General features: G+C 38.2%; 1 protein-coding gene, 1 long non-coding RNA gene and 1 pseudogene across 2 annotated transcripts in view; 1 reads left to right on the top strand and 2 right to left on the bottom strand.

Moving 5' to 3' along the window:
* The window catches only part of HAS2 (hyaluronan synthase 2), a 26978-nt gene continuing 1915 nt past the window's right edge, over positions 1 to 25063 (bottom strand). Inside the window, exons 2-4 of the mRNA XM_039853650.1 lie at positions 13775 to 14401; positions 4375 to 4476; positions 1 to 2922 (exon numbers count right to left, since the gene is read on the bottom strand). Coding sequence (XP_039709584.1) covers positions 1993 to 2922; positions 4375 to 4476; positions 13775 to 14401 — 1659 coding nt within the window. The 3' untranslated portion in view covers positions 1 to 1992. The remainder of the gene's footprint in view (positions 2923 to 4374; positions 4477 to 13774; positions 14402 to 25063) is intronic.
* On the bottom strand, positions 9874 to 9992 carry LOC120595730 (uncharacterized; annotated as a pseudogene).
* Positions 24528 to 25063, top strand: part of LOC120595513 (uncharacterized) — a 21925-nt gene continuing 21389 nt past the window's right edge. The window contains exon 1 of the long non-coding RNA XR_005650881.1: positions 24528 to 24664. This is a non-coding gene — a long non-coding RNA (uncharacterized LOC120595513). The remainder of the gene's footprint in view (positions 24665 to 25063) is intronic.

Genomic DNA, 25063 nt, shown 5'->3' with positions numbered 1-25063 from the left:
TCTTATCAAAAATATTTTATTTACAAAAAAATTAATTATACTATACATCCTATACTGAAAATACATTGAATAATTGCTAAAATAAATACAGGCAATTAATTCAATCTTTTATAAGAATGAGAGAATTTGACATTTGAATGTTATCAAAGCTTAACTTAGAACATAAATAGTTAAAAATGCAAACTCAAGTTTTAGTCTCATTTATTGGCATGGTGTTGGCATGGTGTTTGTTTCCTGCAAGCTCTCCAATCAGTGAGTCAGAGTCGCAGAATGTGATGTACCTTTTTGTATTCCGAAGGTAGAATGTGCAGCTTTTTCTTAGGCAAGATAGATGGAACATCGATAGATGTCTGCATGAAAAAGAAGCAGAAAGGCAGGAAGTACATAGTCAAACTTCTCCATGTGACTCCGCTTCATCACAATACGTTTTACACAACTACTCGTGTTCGATTGTGTTTTTAACACAGGTCTACACAGCACCAGCTATAAGGCTAGATTGGTGGTGTCAAAATTCAAACTGGATGACCGAGGCTCTGGAGAAGCAAAATTAGCTGGACTACAGGTACCTGGCTCATCAATTTTTTTTATGTGCCTATTTTTGATATAATTATTAAACCTTGATATCATTTCTACTATGTAAACATATTTATGTAGGCCAAGAATAGAAGAGATGAAAAAATTATCTGTATAATTCAAAAAAAGCTCCCCTAGAAAATAAAAAGATAGAACTTGAATCTGCTATCTTGAATCTATATGCTTTATATTATAATTTATCCGACTCAAATGCGGAAACCTCATACTAATGTACTGTGAATTGGCAAGCTGAAAGAAAGACAGGTGAAAAATGTTCAATATATAGGCAGGATTTGGTGAATTCAAGACACAGAACAAAATGATTGACTGTGTTGTAGTTGTCCAAATTATACAGATAATTTTTTTTTCCACTTTCCTTTTTACTTGACCTAGGAAAACACTGCCAGAATCTCTAACGATTATTCATCTTTGATACTCATTTTATGTCCAGTGCTGGATGCCCAGTGTTTTCTGAGGACTAGCATTCCCTTTTTATAACTTTATGAAAAAATTGCACTTTTCTACCCCTTTGGCCTTGATTTTCAATGACTTACTTTTTTTTGTACACATAAGTATGTATTTTTACTCCCAAATTGTGACAGGTATATTAACCTTTTCTAAAAGAAATGAAAAAATGTTAAAATATCGAACGTTTAAATACTTTTTCACAGAAATAGACTCTTCGATTTTAAAAGGTAGAGTGAGAGAGAAACATTTTATTCTTTCTATCATGAACATCAGTCAACCAAGCTTCACATTTTGGGTAGGTTTTTTATAAGTTTGAATTTTTTCAGAACCTATTTTATTAAAAAAAAAGAACAGGTGTATTTTGGCAGAGAAGTAAAATATAGAATATGTAAATTTTGTTTTAAAAATTGGCATACAAAATTTTAAAACACAGTACAATTATATAAAAATACAGCACAGCCAACGGCCTTTAAAATTTCCTTTGGCATTTCATTTGGTAAAGTTAAACAGAAAATCCTCCCTAAAAAAAAAAAAGAAATAATAACTATCAACACAGTCCATAAGTTAGGTTGTATATGTTGTAAGAACTTTTCCTTGAGTTTCCAAAATCCTTTTCTTCCATGATAACCCACGTAAAGCATGGCTAGTGAGGTATATAGGGCAAAAACACTGTTAGGTGGATGTACAGTAAGGAAAAAGTGCATAAACAAAGAAGACTTCCCATTTTCATAGAAATAACAGTTTCAATCTGAGTTTCTTCTTGTTGATGTTATCATTTTACTTTGGCAGAATCAAAATAAACCCATAGAAATGTCTTTGTTCAAGTCCCAGCAGCAGTGATAGGTCTCCTCTGGCGGCATTATCTGATGCCACGATACCGTACAGTCCCTAGAGGAACTAAAGTTTTGTGTGTGTCTGCATGTCTGATTGCAAACATCAAACAATGCAAGATCATACATCAAGCACCATGTCATACTGTTGTCCCTTCTTCCGCCTGCCACATTTATTGATGAGAACCCCATATAGAGTCAAAAGCATGACCCAATAGCATAGATAGAGCAACGTTCCAACAATTAGAACTGTCTGTTTGGATTCTGAGAATGGCTTTTTAGATTCCTTATAAATGGTGAAAATCACACCACCCAGGAGAATTGTAAACCAAACTGATACTGGAATGAGTCCTATGAAATTAACAACGATCGTTTTCCTTCCAGATGTGCCCCACCCAGCTTTGTTTATCGTTGCAATTGCAAACATCTTGGCGGGAAGTAAACTCGACATGTACAACACCGAGTAGAGGGACATGAAGACCATGACGATATTTCCTCTAAGGCAGCTGGCAAAGGATGATTTTATGAGACCTACTAACTGGACAGTTAATAAGAAGAGAAGGATGTTCCAAATTTTACCCCGATAGAAGAGCTGGATTACCGTGGCAATGAGAAAGAAAGGGAAGAATCCAGTGATCACCGCTTCGTAGGTCATCCACAAGTGATGTTTATGAAACCACATGGCATTGTACAGCCACTCTCGGAAGTACGACTTGCTCCAACGGGTCTGTTGGTTTAACCATCTGAGATATTCTACAGGCGTTTCCGTAAGGCACTTGGATCGAGCTGTGTATTTTGTTGCATAGCCCAGACTCAGCACTCGGTTCGTTAGATGCCGGTCGTCACCAAAACTGCACTGGTTGCCCATAAATTCCTGATTGTACCAATCTTCCACAAATTCATGCAGCAAGGAGTTTCTGTACATCCCCAGAGGTCCACTAATGCACTGGACACACCCGAAATAAGACTGACAGGCCCTTTCTATGTTAAAAGCCATCCAGTATCTCACACTGCTGAGGAAGGAGATCCAGGAGTCATACTTGTTTAAAATCTGCAAGAAAGAAAACATAAGTAAACAAAAGATAAGCCTTGGCGAAAAATACCAACAAATTGTGAGGTTACTGTCTGGGGTGAGGTTTGTTATTTGGTCCTCTTACTTTGGCTTTCTTCCTCTTTTTGACAAGATTATGTTTTATTTTCTCTGATCCTATCTTACTAGATTAATTTGATAAGTTGTGTGCATGTGTTGGGACTCTTCGATGATGAATATTTTTTCTACGTCATTGCTCTGTCCTCATTTTGCTATGCTTTTTGTTGTTATGCTATAATATTGAGATTTTTTTTCTTTTAGGCTTTAGTTCTCAGTCCCTAAATTCTTCTCTCCAGACACGCTTTCCTGCCATTAAAGGTTTGAAAGTTTTCAGTCCTATTCCCTCCTGTTCTGGTTCATTTCCAATTCAGCCAATCCTTGGCTATAAATTTTCCTTCTCCTCCCCACTTTTTTGCAATGCCAGTGATAAAAGGGTTTACTCTGGCCTCCCCACAAAAGCTGAATCCTGAAATAATGCTCTGTGCAAAGGCTATTCAAAATTATCAGATTTTTCTTGGCAATATTTCTAAATTCTTCCCTCTGTCTCAATTTCGTTTAGTGTTCATCTGGATTTTCCACATTTCCTTTTTAACACCGGGTTAATTTTTGTCCATTGCAGTGCATTTTCTTTGTCTTCACCGTCACCACGCATATAGAGAATGGGTTATAAAGCAACACAGTAAATTTTAAATAAAATTTCAGTGTGCTTTTCACCTTTTGCTCAAATCTAATCTCATACTTGCAAAAAATTCATTTTAATCTTTACATATTTTCATATTCATTTTCCCATTCCACAAATTTCAAATTGCCTTCATTAATATTTGTTTCACTAATTGTTTCTCCATTACATACCAGATAATGGGAAATAAATAATAATTAGTGAGAATAATAATTAGAAAACCCACTTATTAATTGCTTTTTGCTTGCCTGTCTCACTAGTATAAATTTGAGTTGTTTCTCTTTTCTTCCTTTGTTTTCCAGTTTAGATTTTTGATTAACCACATATTAGTTCTACTTTTAATTACATAAGTATGAGATATAGAATCCATCTTTTGCTACACTTTAGTTCATTTGCAACTAAATGAACTCCAACATTAGAGTTTTCCAGAACAGTAAATTATGGCTCAAGAAGATCTGGTGGAAATCATTACACATTTACATTATGTTGTATATAATTTGTCAACCACTACAGACATGAGTTATAACTTAAGATTAAGCAAAGAAACTTAAATTATTTCAATTTGACAGAAGAGGCAGTAAAGTGGGTCTAAGGCACGGCACATTCTAACGTGTCTCTAGCATCAAAAACAATACCTGTCACAGAGTTTATTGTGTAGTAAATGCATGGTCAATGAATCAGTGAGTAAGAGCGCTACTAAAAGTGATTCATGCAAAAAGTGAAGCCATATGCACCTGGACATCTCCACCGACACCTCCAACCATGGGGTCCTCTTCTAAAACTTTTACCATCTCCACAGATGAAGCTGGGTCAAGCATGGTGTCTGAATCACAAACCTGCATAGAAAAGAATGTTAGGAAAAAAAAAACTGTGAGTGTGCTCCATACAGTCAAAATTGGGCATATACGTATTAAGCCTTATCATCAATCAGAAGGCCTCGATAAGCACGTATCACAGGATGACAGTTTGTTATATCGTGGCCAATACAAAGAGCTTGTTTTCAGCAAGTTCAATATTTAAGTTAATGTCCTTGCTGGATAGAACAGCTGAAGTGATGTGTAAGTATGTGTTGGAGGGCAACCAGTTTGTCCCGCTCTGCCACAGATGGTCTCAATTTTGGTGATGAAAGTTTCATATCCCAGTAACATCCCAGTTTTTAGAAAACATCCTGGGTTGGTCACCCTAGATTTTATTTTTTTCAATTTGGCTTAAATAAGGCTATTAGGCAACTTGTCCCTCAGGTGTGAATGATGATAGGAAAACTTTTATGACAGTATTAAAAGGGAGGCATACTTAAAAGTTATCCCCCCCATTTTAATATAATGAACAAAAGACAGAAAATTCTCCTACAGCTGGTTTTATAATTCTGAAGCAAGATGTTCATATGACCTGGGTTTAGCAGATAACATTGCATCAGGAAGGGAACTAGCATGACACTCAGACCACCTTTTTATTCTAGAGTATTAAGTACTCGCCTAGCCCTTTGTATATAAAAACAGATGTAAATTATCTTAAGCTGTTCTAGAAATGCTAATGGTTGTTCTTAAAAACAATCCTTATATGGGTCAAAAAAAAAGCAATTCTGAAACCAAACCAACTATAACTTCAAGAAAATTATTTGGATTATTCCATACCCGCGAACCCCTGGTAGACACTTTCATTGGAGGTCCAGGGGACAAAGTTACAAACAGTGCTTTTCTTTCCAGGCTAATTTCTGAACCAATTGGAAAATGAATCAGAAGGAAAGTGATGAGAAACCAAAATATCACCTGTATACTCATGAAGCTGATATGAAGAACAGGGCTTATGTCTATAGAGAAGTGGGCTTCATAATTTATGTTCTCCAGTATTAAACAGACTTATCAATTCTAATTAGCAGCGAAGTAGGGCCAGCCTCCCCTGCACGTACAGAGCATGCTCCTTCTCAAGGTGTGATAGGTATCGGCTCTGTGGTGGAAGCCACTGCCAGCAGAAAGAGGAAGGAAGGAGCTGGGCTGTCCCTTACTCCTTCCATACTCAACAATCAGATTAAGCCACTTACTTCCCTTAGGGAGGAGTGAGACAGCTGGGAAAGGCTACTACTAGCTTTTACACAAGTGGGTTATACCTGTGGATGGAGCTTCTTCCACATATCAAATGAAATAAGAACTGGGATGCAGCAAGGCCTTAGTAGAAATAAAGTGATCAGAGTTGACATGTAATGAGCCAGTTTCACATCTTCATCCAAACAATAAATAACACGATTGACAGAGACTGAGATTGTTATTTGCAATTCCCATCATTTTGCCGTCATATCTGGCTATACTGGATGAATTTAATTAAAATTCACCCTATTTATTTAAATCAAAAGTAATTATTTTTACAGTTTGTGAACAACTTTATAAAAATGGTAGGGATTTAATATACCAGTTTTGAATGGAAACAAAAAAAATACCTAAGAAAAATTTGTAGAAAAATAAACTCTCCAAGTTGAAGAGGACTTGTTTACGTATATGCGAAGATATATAGATATAATATCATGAGTCCTCTGCATAATTAGCTAGGGAATCTCAGCATTTTTTAAAAATGTGCCTTTCAATTTTTCTAATAGCTATCTTTTTCTGAGAAAAATGTTAATGAAGAATGTTGGCGAAGACAGCAATTTAAATGCATTATTAAAACTTATGACGTAAGGAGTATGTGAAGCATCCAGATATTAAAAATGAACTTATTACCTCTCTGGATTTAACTAATTATATCAATTTCAGGGTTAACTTTTTAATTTTTAATTTTATTGGACTTACTTAGAAGTATCCATTTCCTAAATAAAAATGCATTTATTTATTTGCTTGTTTATTTACTTATTTTTTATTTTTCGGCATTCTGGTTTGGTCCAGCATGGTCTGTCTCACTTATTTTAAAGAAAAAAAAAATTAGATGGCAGCTAGACATTAGTTTTTCATTGTAAAAAATAGGATTTTCCTAATACTTGGATTTGTACTCAAGCACCTCAAGCCTCAGAAGCCTTAAGAAAATTCCTCCAAAGCCATGTTTTGCCTCTGCCATGCCTTGTCTATTGCTGGTTTGTATGTGGCTACAGGGCGGGCAGGTCTGTAAGGAACATAGAGAAAGTGAAGGCAGAAGTTCAATCCACCTTTAGAATCCAACGTCCTGAGAGTTCATGGCCACACCCACCTATATTGACTCAGCCCGGAAAGGTAAAACCAGAAAGCTAAAATAAGACTAAAAACAACAGGAAGGGGGCAATCCAGAATTTATGTTCAAGTAACTCCGCCTCCTTGTGAGCACAAGCAGACCAAAGGAACTGCCCCTTAGAAGAGACTAAACTTGAACTGAACTTCTGAGGTTCTGCATATTTAAATTGGCCTCGTCCCTCCCAGTTTTCAATAGCAAAGTACCAGGAGTTCTCTGAGGGAGACTGTTTGCATGTTGAGTTTTAACTGTCAGAAGGGAAAGCTCTGAGAAATCTCTTGGGAAGGGGTTTGCTATATAGTGGGATTGAAGAGCTTGAAGAAGTTCAGTTTCTGGATGTTATTTAGTGATAGCATGCCAACTAGAAAGCCAGCATCTATGACAGTCTGTAGAAACATGTATGGTCACAGACCTAATAGTATTTATTGTTTAGTGTGCAAAAAAGCATAACTTTAGCCCCTCTTAAAATCAGATTTGTAGGTATAGGATTTCTAGTTGTCTCCTTACCAGTCAATAACAAGTATGTAATTTCATGAATGTTGCTTGGCTATTTAGCTTTAGGCTAGAAACTGTATGGGACATATACTAGTTCACACAGAACTTAACCTCACATGGAGAAAAACTACAAGGCATGCTTTGCATACCGGAAGCAATTAAGAGAACACATCAAAACGTCTTTCTGTCTATAGTGACCATATCGCTGTAATTTCTAAACCGCATGCTCGCTAGTCATAAGATTTCTCACTGCGAGATATGGAAATGAAGTCACCAAATTTTGACTAAAATGAGTGGAAAATATCAAGACAAAAAGATAGTATTGGGAAGAACCAGCCACCACACTCTTAACCACAGAATTATCAACTCAAGTGCGTAATAACCACCGGCTCTTCTTCCTTCATCATCCTAGCCAAGATTAGGGCCCTCCCCTTTCCTAGATAGAACAGGGGGTGGCAGACTAAGGTCTGTAGGCCAAGTCTGGCCTGCCATCTGTTTTGATATGGCCCGTGGGTTAAAAATGTTTTTATCTTTTTACATATTTGAAAATCAAAAACAAATAGTTTGTAACACATGGAAATTGTATGTAATTTAAATTTCAGTGTCCATAAAGTTTTATTGGAACCAGGCATGCACATTCGTTTTTATATTATCTATCTATGGCTGCTTTCATACTCGAACAGCAAAGTTGATGAATTGCAACAGAGACCGCATGGCCTGCAAAGCCTAATATTTGCTATCAGGGCTTTCACGAGCAAAGTTTGCCAACCTTGGGACTAAAATAATTGGGTGTAGGGGGAAGGTTCTCTTTTCCTAAAATAAAAACAAAAAGTAAAAACAAGTTGAGATTATGTTCGAAGCCTCAATTTTAATTCTAGTAGGTTTTTTAAAGGTTGCCACTATCTCCATGTTATAAATAACAGTAACTGCAGAAAAAGTGTAAAACATTAATTCTTTAGCCAAGATTTGCATATTATAAGAACAAATCAAGAAGCCAATTAAGTCTTGAGTCCTTTATCTTCCTACTCCTATGACCTTGAACCAGTCATTTACCATCATCATGATACTAGATGACACACTGCCTAGAAAAGTACTTTGTAAATTACAAAGGACTATAGAAGTATGCCCTTAGTATTAGGTAATAATTTTTAATTTTTATACTCCTTAAGTAAACACATACCTAAAGAATCATGATGATACTTACCACAAATGGATGGTTCAGTTGAGAGAATCTCTAAAAGGAACAGGGAACTGATTTCATATCGAGAATCTCTTATCATAATGAAGACATTCAAATGTGTCTGGAACTATCTACAATAATTAGTTACAGACTAAGTCCATAGTCTGTCTGTTACATACGTTTTTAGACTTAAGTCCATTCCAATTTATCTGATTGATCTTAAAGTCAATCTACCTTGCTATAATTTAAATAAAAACCTCTTCTAGAAATATTACTTATTCTACTAAATGCCTTTTAATTCTAAGACCCAAGTCTAAAATACCAAGTTTCCACGTTTCACTATTTCTTAATGTTTCCTTTCAGACTGACTGATGGATCTCCCTCCCACCCTCCCCGCCTCCCCTCCCTGCCCTCCCTGCCCCAATACCACTTCAAAGGGCACTGAGAGCTACCAGCAAGAGGAAATCTTCATTACTCTGGCTGCCTTCAATGAGGAAACAGGTTGAAAATAAATCAAGACTCCTTCTATTGCTACTGCCTTTATCCTTTGCCTGCTTATAAGGCTCAACCCTTTCTTAACCTGGACCCTTTATCTTAACCTTAACCCAGTGAAACTACTTTTTTCCTACAGTGTATGGAATTAACTTTTGGTCATGACCCCACTACCCAGCTTTCCCGCCACCACTTAACCACGGAGTAAATGGAAAGCTCCTCTTACCCGTCTTTTCCCTCCCCCAATTTCTCTAGTAAAAGGGGTAGGCCAGAAGAAAAAAAACTCACAAGTAGACTCACATCTAGTAAACACAAGATGGTACCAGTCTCCCTGGATTCCTAACAGTACAATACCAGAACAAACACACTACTGAAAAGAAAACAAAGCACTACACGAAAGATCTAAATCTCAATCCACCATTTACTAGTCATATAAACTTGGACTATGGCTTCTTGATCTCAGACTCTTTACCTTCCTAAGCTTCCATCCCTCAGGTGAAAGATATGAATAACTGCATCCACCTCATTAAGTTTGTTGTAATGCTAAGTTACTTAGATAATGTATATAAAACAATAATAGCTAGCTCATAATAAATGCTCAATAAAAGGAAGCCATATATACTAAAAAGTGATAAACCAAAACCAGAGACACAAACTAAGGATACTAGTCCACTGAGAAAAGGGGTCTTTATTATTACTGTAAAAAAAAGCCATGACTCACTCAATGCCTAGTCCAATACCCAATAAATTTAGTTGAAACAAATTGAGTTTTTTTTTTTCTTTTTTAGGCAAGGCAACCCTTGGTTGACCTCACAGATTGCAAGGACCTTGTCAGCTTACAATCCCTTTTTTTATTCTTATTTTTATTTTTTTACACCTACAACACCTGGTCTTCCTCGGTGGTCTCCCACCCAAGTACTAACCATGCCCAACCCTGCTCAGCTTCCGAGATCAGATGGGATCGGGCTTGTTCAGGGTGGCAAGGTTGTAGACAATAAATTGAATTCTTAAGCAGTCAGTGTAAGAGTCCTTAGATAGGGTTGCTTACTAGGGAAAAGAAATAGAAAAATTAGAGAGCAGAGTGCAGCTGATTGTGATTCGTCTGTAACCTGGTGCACAATGTCTGCAAGTTCATCATTTAGCAAAGGGCAGACCCTGGACCCAGCAAAACTTACAAAAGTTTTTGTTGCACCTTGACTTGGTATCTCTTCATTGACATGGAACCTGCTGAACATGAAGCTACTTAAAACAGAAATTCATGAATAGCGAGGGTCAACTCTATTATGAATGATTTAGTCTTTTCTGATGCTCAGGGAATCTTGGGTACCTGCAAAATCCATATGAATACTTCAGGGGATATTGTTTTTCCTTTTATCACATAAACTGGTGGTGACTTATGTTTGCCACCTACATCATTCATGTTTGATGATAAGAGATATTAATAAAGCAATTATATAATCTAGACATCAAGAGATATTTAAGTCTTCTGATAATTAAGTATTTTTTAAAAACCACAAAAAGTAAATACAATATAATCCCAAAAGTTGTTTTAAAAATAAGGGAAAAATAGAAAGATATACACTAGAAAGTATTAAATTTGATAGTCTGGGTCATGTATTTGCTGCAGATGATTTTAATTTTGCTCATTGTGCTTTTCTATGCTTTTAAAACACATTACCATAGACGTGTTCCTTTGGTAAATAAAAAGCTAATATAAATACTACTTCAAAAAGGTAAAAAAAAGACGTATGCCCTACCTTAAGCCATATCCAGACAGGTCAGAATCTGTCCTACTTTTAGATAAAGCTAAGCTTCTCCAGAAAATACTTTGACTAAAAATTAAGAAAAATTTTCTCAATCTCTTTATTTCTCATTTCCGTCATCTTCTTTTCTCATTTTATTATTTTTCTTCTGTTTTTCTAGCTTCATCTCTAAAAGCAGCCACTAGCATCATAGATGAATCTGCTACCAATGGTTTCCTCCTACAGGTTCCCCCCATATTCCATGTCAGCTTTAGTTATCTGAATGGCTTTCAAGCTGAGACAGTAGTCAGAGAGGAAGTATAGATGGAAACTGAGAGAGATAGAGGGAGAAGTAATGACTGATGTAAAACCATGTCCTGGACAAGACCAGAGGGTGCCGACCCAAAAGCCTGGGGCTGCAGGTAGAAAGGTTAACCTGGAGATGGGAAGTGAGGTTAGGAACCCTTGGGACTGCAAGCAGGAGAGAGTAAGGAAGATCTCAATGGCATTCAGAACCAGTACTTTTAATTTTGTCTTTCACAGGAGGCGAAGTCATCTGCTAGTAGTTAAGCAGGGAGGAGTTTGGGTAGGGAGCTGGGATAGTGAAGGTATGAAATAATAGGTCATGAGAGCACTAAGCAAGACATCTATTCAGGATCAAGTAAAGGGAGCGCTGACCAGTGCCAAAGCCCCAGCTGCAACTGGAAACCAATCATTTTGGCCATTTCTCTGCACAGCTAAGCAGTGTTCTCCAGCCAGGTTAGTAAGTATATGAACAGCTGGTCAATTTCTTCCCCTAGCCCCCATATTCTCTTGTGTATTAGCACCCCAATTTTCCTTCCTTCCTTCCCTAATTGACCTAAGCTCCAAGTTCCATCACTCAATCACTTGTAATGCTTCACAGCCAACATCCTCCACCCCCCTGCTCCTTTGTCTTTCTGTGGTTGCTTTTCTGCAACTTTCAGACCCTGGGTCGGCCACTCCAAATGTTAGGCGATAGTATATTAGTTAGAATCTTGTGACATTTCCATTTTTATAGGACACACATCATTAAATATCGGGGAATTTGATGAAGGATGGCATGATGGAATTACCTGGTTTCAGAATGCCACCCTTGTTTGAGCACCTGGAATAGATTGCGAGTCCCAGGAGGTTTACCAGCTGCGGCTCCCATCTGTCTATTCAGAGGCTTCAGCCTGAAGGAAGCAAAGTGCTCCAGCCTGATTAGGGTGCTAGCGAGAAGCCTACTCCAACATTTTATATTTTGTATTTTTTTTCCTCGACAGGCACAATGTCAAGTTGTCAAGGATACAAACAAAATTCAAAACAAGAATGATGGGAAAAGGAGATTTGGGAGGAGCAGATTTTTTAAAAAAGAAGAAAACCCACACAATTATGTTTTGATTAGAAATGACAACTTTAGCAATTGTTTTAACTAGAATTAAAAGCAAAATATCAAAACAGATGTTTTCTCATCTTAGGTCCAGAGCTTCATTCGTCAAATCCCCTGTAACTTCCCTAGTCATCTCTTCCTTTAAATGGGTCATTTCATCCCTCATCTGGGCCTGAAGTTGCACTATGTAAATAAGTAAAAATGTCCTGTGTTAATTGAAACTATCTTAATTGTGGAAGTTCTAGAAATTAAGGGAAACTTGAGGTGAAAACTTATAAACTCCCTAAAAGGAAGATCAATACGTAGATTGGCATAAACTGATGAAATGCTTCAAAACTCTTCAGATATTAACCAAAATTAACCATGTGGTAGCAATTGACATGTATCATAATTTGAGTAAGGACTAGATGATCCCCAATAATAATAAAAATATTAACAGCAAATGTTTTGTTATTAACAATATGATAATTAACAATTTTGCTACCTTTATAACTTTTGTACACTTCAGTTACATATATATTTTTGAAATCATTGGTTTATTCTATACAGAAAACTGAGGCTGAGGGGGTCTTGGTTCAAGGTCATCCAGTTAGTAAAAATATCTGGACCAGAACCTCAGTCAACTGACCCTAATGCCAGTGCCCATCCTCATCCCATTACACAGAGAGACCCACTGAGCATGGCTTGGAAGCAATAACGGCCCCAAGGTATAGGATGGGTCTTCTGGAAACTAAGGTTGTCCTTTTAAGAGAAGGGGAAGAGTGTCTCAGTGGATTTTTTTTTTTTTTAAAAAAAGAGACATTTCTCCCTTCTTGATGGCCAAAATTTAACTGATGTATTTTCAGAAAATTACAACTAGAAAATTCACAGGGACCCTATTAGCATCCTCAAGAAGAAAGCTTCAATAAGAATTAGGAGAGAAGAAATCTTAAGAGTGAGAAGTCAGGGAATTAATGAGACACAGCCCGTCTAATTCTCATGCAAGCAAACACCATCACAAATGCTTTCAAAGGTCAAGTTGCAGTGAGTGAGGTAATGCTGTTTGGGAGTGAAGTAAACATTACTTTGGATTTGGAAGGTTTTTTTCTTTCTCTCTTTTTCATTTTCCTGTTCTTTCTCTCTCTGTCTCAGTTTTGAATTTCTTAGCCTTTTCAATCAAAATTGTTCTCATCACCCCCATTTGCCCAGTCTCCATGAAAAGCATTTTCTAGCCTTCCCTTGGGCCCGCTGCAGATTTTCTCAAGACCCTTCTGCTTGGCAGACACTATTTTCTTACAAGGCTGGAGATTTTTAAGAGTGTGGAAAATGACGTTGAATTTGACTTGGCAGAACCAAGGAGGCAGAGAAGGGAAGAGAAGGGGAGAGAAAAAAAGGAAGGGTCTCCTGTTCAAAATAATCTTGATTTCCAACCAATAACACTGTACCAGTTAAGCATTTTCATAGATAGTCTTAACGGTTTTACGAGGATTTTTTTCCCTCTTTCAAAATGTGCTTTCAAACAGTCATGCTGTTTTCAAATGAACTGAAAGGAGTACTGTGTTCAGAAGTGACAAGGATGGGCTATAAGCATATGACTGGAGAGATACAAAAGCTGCTTTATTTAAATGTATGTTTGCCCTGGCAGGAATTTGGAAACCTACCTGTACATAATCCACACTTCGTCCCAGTGCTCTGAAGGCCGTGTACATCACTTCTCTTTTTCCACCCCATTTTTGCATGATGCAAATACTTTTGTTGGACAAGACCAACTGGGTGACATGTTGCGAGCTTTCTTTATGTGACTCCTCCGTCTCACCGGGACCCTTCTCATGAAAATTGTTCTTCCAGATATAAGTGGCTGACATGTCCCTGCCCATGACCTCACTGAAGATGTCCATCATGTAAAGGTCATCTTCTGAGTTCCCGTCGATGACCATGACCACCTTAATTCCAGGGTAGGTGAGCCTTTTCACAGATTGCAAGCATTTCCGTAAGTAGCCTGGATCTTCTTGATATGCAGCGATGCAAAGAGCAACAGTTTTGTTCAGTTTAATGGGGGTTTCTAGGGATTTTTTCATTTTTCGGTGCTCCAAAAAAGCAAACAGGCTTTGGATGATGAGGTGTGATGCTAAAAAGGCACCATACAGTCCAAAAGAGAAGTAGTAATTGTCTGTTTGGATAAACTGGTAGCCAACAATATAAGCAGCTGTGATTCCCAGGAGGAGAGAGACTCCAAAGAGTGTGGTTCCAATTATTCTCAGGATACATAGAAACCTCTCACAATGCATCTGTAACAGAATCAAATAACACTCTTGGTTAACGACCCCTGTCCCACACTTGTTATATACATGGTATCATTGGGAGAGTATTGGTCTAGAGGCATTCAGGAGTTCTAACCCCGAGTTCCTCACTTAACTAGCTATGTCACTTTCTGCATCTCGGTTTGCTCACCTGCAAAATAGAGATAAGGATATCTTTCTGTTTCAAGAGTCAAATAAATGAGATGATGGTACAAGGCACTATAGAAAAGCATAATGTGTTAAATAAATACATGGAAGCGTAATTTTTAGTGTGTTAGGTCATGTGCCTAAAGATGCATTCTATGTATGTGGTCATAGCCAGGTAGGTGTAGAACCTAGATTTCCTAACGAGCAAGGCAATTTTTCTTCCTGTGCCACATTGTCCCCTTATCCCTAATACTGACCAGTAAAAAAATCCACAAGAGATTTTGCTAAATTGCTCATGTGTAATTTCATCTAATCTCCAGTGCAGATCCCTCAGCTCGCACCCTTTCCATGCAGCCAGCTGAGGTTGGAGGTCAGGACACCTGGATTTTACTACCAGCATTAACTGCTGTGTGACCTTTACAGGGTTGCTTTACCTCTCTGGGCCTCAGTTTTTTAATCTGTTAAATGAAGGATTTTAGACTCGATTTCTTCCAAAGTCTCTGTTGACATTTAAAATACTTTATGCCTAGGTATCCTGCACAGTCATTTATCAAAGCCCTGTAATTCTGAACTTCATTATTCTGTTAAGATAACTGTCTCCTCCATCCACCATCACTGACACCAGATGGTTAGACCTGGGGATCAGGAACATTTCTGGAACACAGGAGGCACACAATAAATGTATGTAGAAATAAATCATAAAGCAGAAATAGCATCATGCTTAATTTCATGAGAAGTTTCCATTCTCTTAAAAGCTCTAACACATTAGACCTGAAACACATTTCGGGCTCTTAAGAATAGTCAATTTTATACTTTTCCTTCCCAATTAAGGTTTTGAACAAATAGCAGATATAAGAGGACCCTTTTTTTTCTATCTCTTAAAGCACCTCCAATGCTGAGTATAAAAGAGGTGCCTGATAGACCTTTTTATTTCATTTTTCTTTTTGAGTCCCTGGACCCAATTTCAATATGTGTTGGGGAGGAGGTTTCCCACACATCCAGTAAGCAATCTCCGGACACCAGCTGGATGACCTATAATTTAACTCAATTCTGACACTATCTACCCAAAAGTGTCAGATTCTACACGTTAAGGGTTCAGTCTCACAAGACTGCTCCCACCCCAAATCACTCTTCAGATGCCAGTGCCAAGCCCAGGTTGTTGCCTGCACTTCTGATTGACTATAAATCAGAGGTTCCCAAGCCCCACACCTTAGATACAATTAATTTGCCAGAGCAGCTCACATAACTCAAGAAACTCATCTACTCACCGCATTATTGGCTGATTATAAATGGATGTAACTCAGGAACAGCCAGATGGAAGAGATGCATGGGGCAACATGTAGGGAAAGGGCACAGAGCTTCCACAGTCTCACTGAGTTTCCTTCTCTCCCCAAATCACCAACCCCGAAGCTCTCCACTCTCCTTTTGGGATTTTAAGGAGGCTTCATTACATAGGCGTGATTGATCAAATCATTGGCCATTGGCAACTCCAGCCCCTCTCCCCTCCCAGGTCTGGGGGTGGGACTAGAAGTTCCAATCCTCCAATCATGCAGCTGGCTCCACTGGCAACACATCCCATCCTTAGGAGCTTTCCAAAAAATCGCCTCACTGTGTGCGTTGGTGGTATAGTGGTGAGCATAGCTGCCTTCCAAAAATCATCTCACTAACATAACTAAAGACACCTCTATGGCTCTCTGCACTTAGGAAATTCTAAGGATTTTAGGAGTTCTATACCAGATGTACAGTTGACCCTTGAACGTAGGTTTGAACTGTGAGTGGGTCATCTTATATGCTGTGAGTGTGGGAATCCTCGAAGGTGGAAAACCGACTTAAATTAGAGTGGGATTTTTGACTGTGTGGGCTGCAGGAGTCTCTATCCCTCATCATTATTCAAGAGTCCAACTGTATATTTTTTATTATAAACCCCGGTATCCATTTTTCTTTTGCCCCTAAAGCTTATTTTCCTTCTCTACCAAGACCGAACTATAATGAGGGATATAACTGGTATAAATGCGGTATCCTCATATTCAATCATTCACACCAACTTCAGGGTTTTTGTTATATTTACATATAAGTAATGCTCAATATTTTAAATTCAACTAGTTTTTGAAAGCTAAGTCATTATTTCTGCAAAATCTCTTATGAGTAATATATATTTTCCTATTCCGCATCAAGACTTAAAATTGAATGTCCACATAGCACCTAGTACTATATTGGTTGTTACTAGTTGTGTGGCCACCAGGTTGATCAGCTCCAAGAGGCAATGCCACATTCTACTCTCTGTAGTCCTGTGTAGATGTGAATCATACTTTGGGAAACTTGAGTGTAGCAGCTCACCAATTGTGTTCCCACCTTTGAATCACAGACTGCTTGGTGTGGCCGTGGTAGTCCAGCCTTCTGAAATCAGAGATGGGCCACTTTTAACAAGGACTTTAATAAGGGAGTGGGGCCTCCTACGATCTCTTTTCCTCTACAGATTTGATGCTCATATCAACAAGGTCCTAGAGGGATGGCAGAGCCCAAAATATAGGGAGCTTGGTCCTTAAACTTGATCCTTAAACTGCCAAATGGAAGGAGCCAGCCGCCAATCAGGAAACCTGCCTTGGACTCAGGATATCAAGAAAAAAAATGGAGTTTTTGTTTGTTTGTTTATCCATTATGCATTCTGTATTTAGTTCACCCTATGATATATAACCTAGGTCATTCACTGTGGCTTGGACACTAGGATTCAAGCCTGTGGACATTGTTGTCCTTTAATAAATAGAGATGACAATACTCGTCAACCACCTTGCTCAGGGATGCTCTGAAGAGCAAAACTGGTGTTTGTGAAAGTGTTTTGAAAAACGAGAAATGCATATAGTTTAAAGAACTGGCTAACAAGGAAGCGAAAAAGAAATGAAGAAGCAAATAAAAATAAATGCAAGTTTCGCTTCTAGCACTTATACAGGACACCGTAATACGTAATACATGAGCCTGATAAAGGCAATCACACAAACGGAAAGTTCAAACTTCTGGGGAATGGTAAAATGCTGAGTTTTCAGTGAAAGGCAAGAGAGCACAGCATCCCTTGTTAATTAAAACAGCTGGTGGGATGCTGAAAACTCCCCAAGGGTGCATTAGCCAATGCCTAAAGGTGCTGGGAACACCAGACTTGGAACTTCTCCGTGTCCAAGACGTGAGTCATTCTCACAAGAGTGAAAAATTTCAAGGAGACTAAAACCCTCTGCCAAGGAGAAGCTGAAGTGTGTGTTTCACTTGTGTTTAAAATCGCCATAGCCAGCAAAAGAACTGCCTGCTATTCTTTTTCCATTATTCATATTTTCCTTGCTTTTATCAGCACGTGGACAGAAAGTGTTCACATAGCATCTGCTGGCCACAGCTGAAGTGGAAACACCCTCTTACATCATAGGAGTCTACAGAATGTCCTTTTGAAGCCTGGGAAAAGTTGCTAGTAACTTGCAGCGATGTGGCTAGAATTGAACCTTTATATTTCTGCTAGTTACTGCATTTTTGCCTAGTATTACATACATAGCGTCTCAGTCCAGGTCAAAGGGCAAAAGGCACATTTCAGAGCCAGCTTTACTGAGGGAATACATTGATCTCAGGCAGTGACACACAAGACATGTTTCTTTATAATTTCCTCTGGGTGATTTCATAGATATGGGCACCATATGTGAGACTTTCTGAGACAATCCTCAATTCAAATACTCTGTTTCATAAGCAAACTCTCCTTGTCAGACATATGGCTTTATTGTTAAATTGGAAAATCTGGTTAGTTTCATCCTAGATCACAAGATCTTACTGCTGGATAGAAAGATGATTTAGAAATCTACCTTCCATAAATATTTAAAATATAAAACTTGAATTTTTTGACCAGTATCAGACTTTACCTATTCATTTTTAAGTTGCTATTGGACTTAATAACAATTATTCACTAAGTACTATTCTTCGCAAAGTTCTAAGCCAAACCAAGTGTTAAAGAATGATTTATGCACCAAAGCCAAGAGATATTTTTTATGCACAAAGCCAAGAGATATTTTTAAAGATCTATTTTCACTAATGTGCCCCAAGGACATAAACCTGGGTTATATTTTTAAAAACTATTTACTGAATGCCAATCTGATGTATAGGTGGTAGTTAGTAAATATTTGCTGAATGGATGTAACTTTATATATCAATATATTGGCACCACTGTTATGTCAGCTAACATTTATTCATCATTTATTAGGTTCCAGGCAGTGGGGCAAATTGTTTGTTTTGTTGACGAGCATGATCCTATTTCATCTTAATAACTTTAAGTGGTAAATATATTGTTAATCTCGTGTTACAAATAACATATATATATGACAAGGAAACCAAGACTCTAGTATTTAAATAACTTGTTCAAAGTCACAAAACCAAGAATAGAATCTACAAAGTGGCATAATGCCAGAATATTAGAATATTCTCAGTAAATATTTGCTGAATAGCTTTGAACCCTCATGACAAAATAGGCAGCGCCTTTCATTTCTGTCTAATAAAACATGTTGTATAAGAAGAGTAGAAAAGAACTTTAAAAACTGTTTTCCGGCCATTATGGAAAATGGTGAACTGGCATGCACTTAGGTAGATACAAAACCAGCCAGTACTAAGATAGCTAAGCTCATATTATTTCCTGTATGGGTACAGCCAAAGGGGACATGGAATGAGGTTATCATAAAGGAAGCTGGTGGTTCCATCTATGCAGTGCTGCCAAAATCTTGTTTTTCAATAAGAAAGGCATTCCTGTTTCCGTTGGTTCCACCAGTAGAGCAGATATAAGCCTTGCTGTTAGATTATATACTCCAAGCAGGATTCTATAGGTCATTGGGCATCAGAGCCATTTCTTTCCCCCTTGACCTTCTTATATTAACCAGAGGATAAGTGTTGGATAAGAGGGAGTGACAGCTGCTCTCACTGCCCTAGTGCAGTGGTGAGAACTGAGTTCCTATCACTTTCACAAAGTGGTCTTTTCATGTTGCATCTGGGAAAAGCTGAAGTTAGTTCAAATTAGTAGAGTTGGCATCTGGGAAAGGCTACAGACATTAGTCCAAAAGTAACCTCTTCTGAGAGGTCTTAGCTTACTAATCCCTTCTAAAGTAACTGCTCCACCATGCCCTCTCTTGACCCCTATCACTCTGTCCCCTGACCTTGCTTAATTTTCTAAACAGTACAATGTACACTTTATGGCTACATAGACTTGTGTGTTCTCAACCAAACGTGTATTCCTGTATCAAAAAATAAAAAATAAAACCAGATTTCTGGCGCATAGTAGGTACTCAATAATACATTCTGAATAAATAAGTCCATCTGGACTCAGGCAGTCACTGCAGACTGACAGCACAGGTCCCTTCCCATCTTTGCTGCAGTGAAGCTATGCTGAGCCATTTAGAGTACCTCTCATCCAGCACTTTTTTCCTTTTTTAAAAAACCAGTTCCATAATTTCTTGCTCAGCTATCTAAAGATAATGGTTGTGGAGGTGGTGGGTACCAGACCAGTTCTAGAAGATCTTTCGAAAACAAAGTTAGAAAAGGCAAATAGAAGAAAACTAAAACACTAACCTGAAAAAATATATGTGCCTCTATGACTATGGCAGCATTATTTCCAAGAGACAAGATGTGAAAACACCTAAGTGTCCATCAATGAATGAATGGGTAAAGATTGGTGTATTGGTGTGGGGGTTGGGGGAGGGTGGTGCGAGGGGGCAGGTAATGGAATATTCAGCCATAAAAATGAAATCTTGACATTTGTGACAGCATAGCGGGACCTCGAGGGCATTGTACCAGCGTCAGAGAGAAAAAGAAAGATCTCTTATATGTGAAATCAAATAAATAGATGATAGATAAAAAACTAGACTCATAGATACAAAGACTGGCGGTTGATGGAGGTGAGAAGGTTGGGGGTTGGAGAAATGGGTGAATTATTTTTATTGTTTTTAGCTTAAATAAATTGAATTTTAAAAACAGACTATCCTATTATGATTAGAAAATTGCCTTTTGCATATATATTCTGAAATAATAATAATTGATATTTATTGAAGACTTTTCATACATCAGGCACTTTGCTAAGCACTTTAAAACATTTCATTTAATCTTCACAGCAAACCTGGGAGGTACTATCTACCCCATTTTACAGATTAGAAAACCAAGGCTCAGAGTAAAACACACACTGCTTAATGGTAGAGCTGATATTCACACCAAGGATTATTTGACCACTATGTCTTTTGATAAAAATATGCTTATAAATGTGAGAGATGATCCCAGTTTACTGCTCTAGACAGAAGCGATTTGTTCCCTGTTTCTGGGAAATGGGGAAACTAAAGTTTGCTTTGTCAGGTAATCTTAACTATCTTTTAGATTTTATTCTATTGCCCAAAGTCCCAAATAATAGAAACCTAATGAGAATTAATTCTTCACTTGTTGAATCCTTTCTTAGGACTAAAATTGAGATTAACTTAATGACTCTCCCTTGAGATAGTATAAATATCTAGCAGACTTCAGTTTCTTGTTTTAAAATTCAAAGATCAAAGATTGTGCTGGAAAAAAAAAATATCACAGTCCTTTTTGAAGTGCATCCTTGGGGCAGCTAACTAGCCTCTATAGTGTAACTAAAGGAACAATTATAAGAATATACCCTCAAACATAAATTTCCCCAAGTACTCTTTTTGCATTTTATTTTATTATTACTCTCAAGTATACACAGTACATTGGTTATCCCCAATTATTTTCAAAACAGACATTTCTCAACCCTTCTTCACTGTCTTATCAGAACATCAAGACTTTTTTCCTTTGTATTTTATCATTTTGGGTAAGGTTTTTAAAATTTTTCAACATGACACTTCAAGATAACCTGCAATTTAAGCAGCTGTTTTGCACACATGCACTATAGATATCTGTACTAAATTAATTTCAATAACTAGTCACAAATTTTTTTCCTAACAAAAAATAAAGTATTGAGAAAAACCACAGATTTTGATTCATTCCTACCCAATTTTAAGTTCCAGGTAAAACTTAGAAACTCTTGCTTTTCTCAAAATCTATTCCTTTCAGTCAAATGCTAAGCAGTTCCTAGATATGAAGATCGAATTCAGGCGTGAGAGGGAGGCATGATCAACGCAGTACTGTGGTCAAAGTCAGAGACTAAAGTCTAAAGAATGTCTGATTACCTATAACAGATCAAGAAAATCAATGACGTTACATAGTATTCTTTCTTTTCAAAGTAAATCCCACCCAGGTCAGAGTCCATACAGATTTTAAACGTCTAGAAATCAGAATGCCCAGTTAAGGTAATATAAGGATGCAGCTAAGCTTGCCTTGTGGAAAGAACACACTCTGGTTTCCATGCTATGGGCTTTGAAGCTGGCCGTTTTCTATTCAGTCCACTGCAGTTATCTAGCAGAGACCCCAAGCCACGCTTGCGGGGTTAGGCAATAAGCCGTTGAAAGGCCTCATCACCCCAGCTGTATCTGGATCCAGGGCTTTAGGTTTCAGATTTCTCTTCATCTGCACTATCAAAATTGATCAATTTCTCCTAGGATGCCAATTCTCCCAACTGCCCTACTGGTTCTTGAACTTCACCATCTAGACTCCATCCTTAAGTTCAGTGTGGCAAAGGGGAAAAGTAAAAAGACTTGACACGGAGTCTTATTAGTTCTATATGTTCTTCCATTGGCTCTTGGAACCCACACTATAGGTCAGAATCCCACACAGCCATATGTACCACAAATGCTAAGTCTCTTCATGAAATCTTGCCTGATTTCTCTCAATCAAATGTGATTCGCCCTCTATTTAAGACTCTATAAAACTTGACTAATCCAGGTACACAGGATGACCAGTTCAAGGGCATTATAGTATTTACTATTTCTTAAATTCCATCCACACCCCTTACCAACACTGTGACTGAGTAAATTGCTTAATCTCTCTGGACAAGGCTCCTTTATTTATAGTCTTCTTTGCTAGGTGGGGATGGGGGTAGGGGATGTTAGATAAAATGTATGTGAAGTGCTTAACTCAGTGCCTAAGACATATTAGACATGTGATAAACAGTAGCCATTATTTTACTTTTCTTATGGGCCAGTTCATATTTTGCCTTACCCTGTGGTTATTTGATGACTGAATATACTTTTTGTATAATGAATTCCATTAAAACGTGGATTGCATCTTATTCATTTTTTAAATAATCTGCAGTACAGATATATGCATTTAAGAGGCATTCATTCATAGCTATTTAAGTAATAAAATATTTAACAGTATGACCTTGTTATATTTATTTTGACTCATCGGTAACATTTTTTCTAGATCATGGGCAATGCAATATATGTGATGTCCACATAGATGGCATTCAAAAGAGACTTGAATAACTTAAAGTGTATGCAATGGGATGTTACTTATGCAGATTGCTGCTCAAGAGGAAAAGATTAAAACCAAGTCAAGGGTGATAGAAGTGATTTTTCTATGGCAAGCTGTCCCGCCATTCAGCTGTCATACCAGCTGCCAATAGCTCTGTCCTTCCAGCCCCTTAGTGGAACACAGCCAGGGTGTGCAGGGATAAAAAAGAAAAAGTGAACCCAGAAAGGGACTGTAGGATTTACACGCTGTTCTCCAATTTCATTAACCCATTGCTTCCACATTAAAAGTCAAGAAGCTAATAATCAAACAAATTACTTGGTCTTAGATTCAAAATGCAAACAGTGTACTATAATATGCCAAAAGGGATCGCCACCCCCACAATGACAATTAATAGAAAATAAATGAATCAGTGAAAATAAATTGGTGTTTAAAAACTCAAGAAAAATATTTTAAAATAAATTTTAACTGGTAAGGAAACCATGTGATAAAGTAGTCATGAAATTCAATATTGTGGGGTTATTCCACAGACTTAACAAAAAGGATCACCCAATCTGCCTTACTTTTCTAGTAACAATTTCTTTTTTATTGCACAATTCTTGTTTTCCAGAAATGTGGCTGACTAAATATCATCTTTGCTTTGTAGAGTGACTTTCAATTTGATATTAGTTACCGATTTAAGACCTTGAATTTTTGAAAAGCTGCACAACTTTCTCTAGTAAAGTAAGGATTCAGTTCTAGGTACAGAACAAGCAACTCAGGTAATATGTAAATTAAAGAGAATAAGAGTGATGATATCCTAATTACAATGCTGTAATCCAGAAATGTCTGTTTAGAATTCTGAATTATTTAGTCCTAAATTGCAAACACGTATACGACGTAATATACATATTAAAATAGGTACTTTAAGAGTTAAACTTTTATTGAAAGTGTAAAAGAAAAGTGCCAAAATACTAGGAAACCTTGGATGGGTTATGATGGACATTAAACAAACTGTAATTCGGCTGTATGAGTACTCTCGTTTACCCTCTAGCAAAAAATGCAATGAATGCGTCAACTTGCACGACACACAGGAATGAAAAAGTGTAAAATTTAAGAGTTCTTTTCAACCTCATTCTGTAAAATTTAAAATTGTATCTACAAATGGTTTGATGGTCATATGTATTCGTTCTAGTCAATTCTAATATACACATTTTAATTTAAAACCTTTCATCGGCATGTTTGAATGTGTTGCCCTTTTAAATTTTGTTAAAATGACCTTTCTTAAATTTCACAATCCCTCTGAACACCTTCCAAGGTACGTTATCACGTGCCTTCACGGCAACGAGTAATCTGGAGTGGAGGGAACCTTGGAATCTACAATAAGCTGTAAAGTTTCCCCTCTGGTCAACTGCCTCACTTCTCCAGCTACGCCCAACCACGAACTTCCTTCGCTTTACTCTCAAACACTGAGCTGAAACTCTACATATACTCAGGCCTCGAGTTCGGGGGAAGCCCTTTCTGGCCAATCAGGGTTCCCCAAGCTATTGCGTCACACCTCCCCTCTGAGCGTTACGTCAAAGGCAATCCCAGCCAGCCACGTGGGTTGGAGGAGTGTAGCGTTTCTGGGCAGCTGTTTGGGAGACACCCGGCGGCAACGGTCCCCAAGGGCGGGGAACTGGGCAGGGACAGGGCTCCTACACGCACCTCCTGGGAAGCACAGCGCGAGCAGCCCGCTCGTCCCGGAGGCGGGCGGGGCGGGTAAGTCCAAATCCTGAGCGCGGGAGTGTGGGGGATGGAGCGGGGGAGCTGGCACCTAAGGCTGTGTAATCGGAGCCAGGTCTTGTAAAGCCGCCTCCCCAGGCACCGCCTCTCCGCTCCCAGCTCCTCTTTCCAGCCTTAATTATCCTTTCAGCGCCGTTTCCCCTCGGCTGCGTTTCCTTGGCTGGAGGAAAAAGCCTCCCTCGCCTCCCGGTTCTCGCCCTCACACAGACCCTCCTTTCAGACCCGCCCCCTGGCTCACAGGGACCTATTTCGGAGCCCTCGCTCGTGCTGGGCGGGAACCAGCGTGACGGATTCCGCCCCAGGTGTTGATTATCCATCCCTACCCGGCCTCTGGCTCGCCTCCCACCTTCACCCCCGGCTCCCGCGGACCTCCCC

Source organism: Pteropus medius, unplaced genomic scaffold (assembly GCF_902729225.1).
Source record: "Pteropus medius unplaced genomic scaffold, Ma_sr-lr_union100, whole genome shotgun sequence".
NCBI classification, from domain to species: Eukaryota; Metazoa; Chordata; class Mammalia; order Chiroptera; family Pteropodidae; genus Pteropus; species Pteropus medius.
Note: the sequence above shows the minus strand (reverse complement) of the source record. Positions and strands in the feature narration are given on the sequence as shown.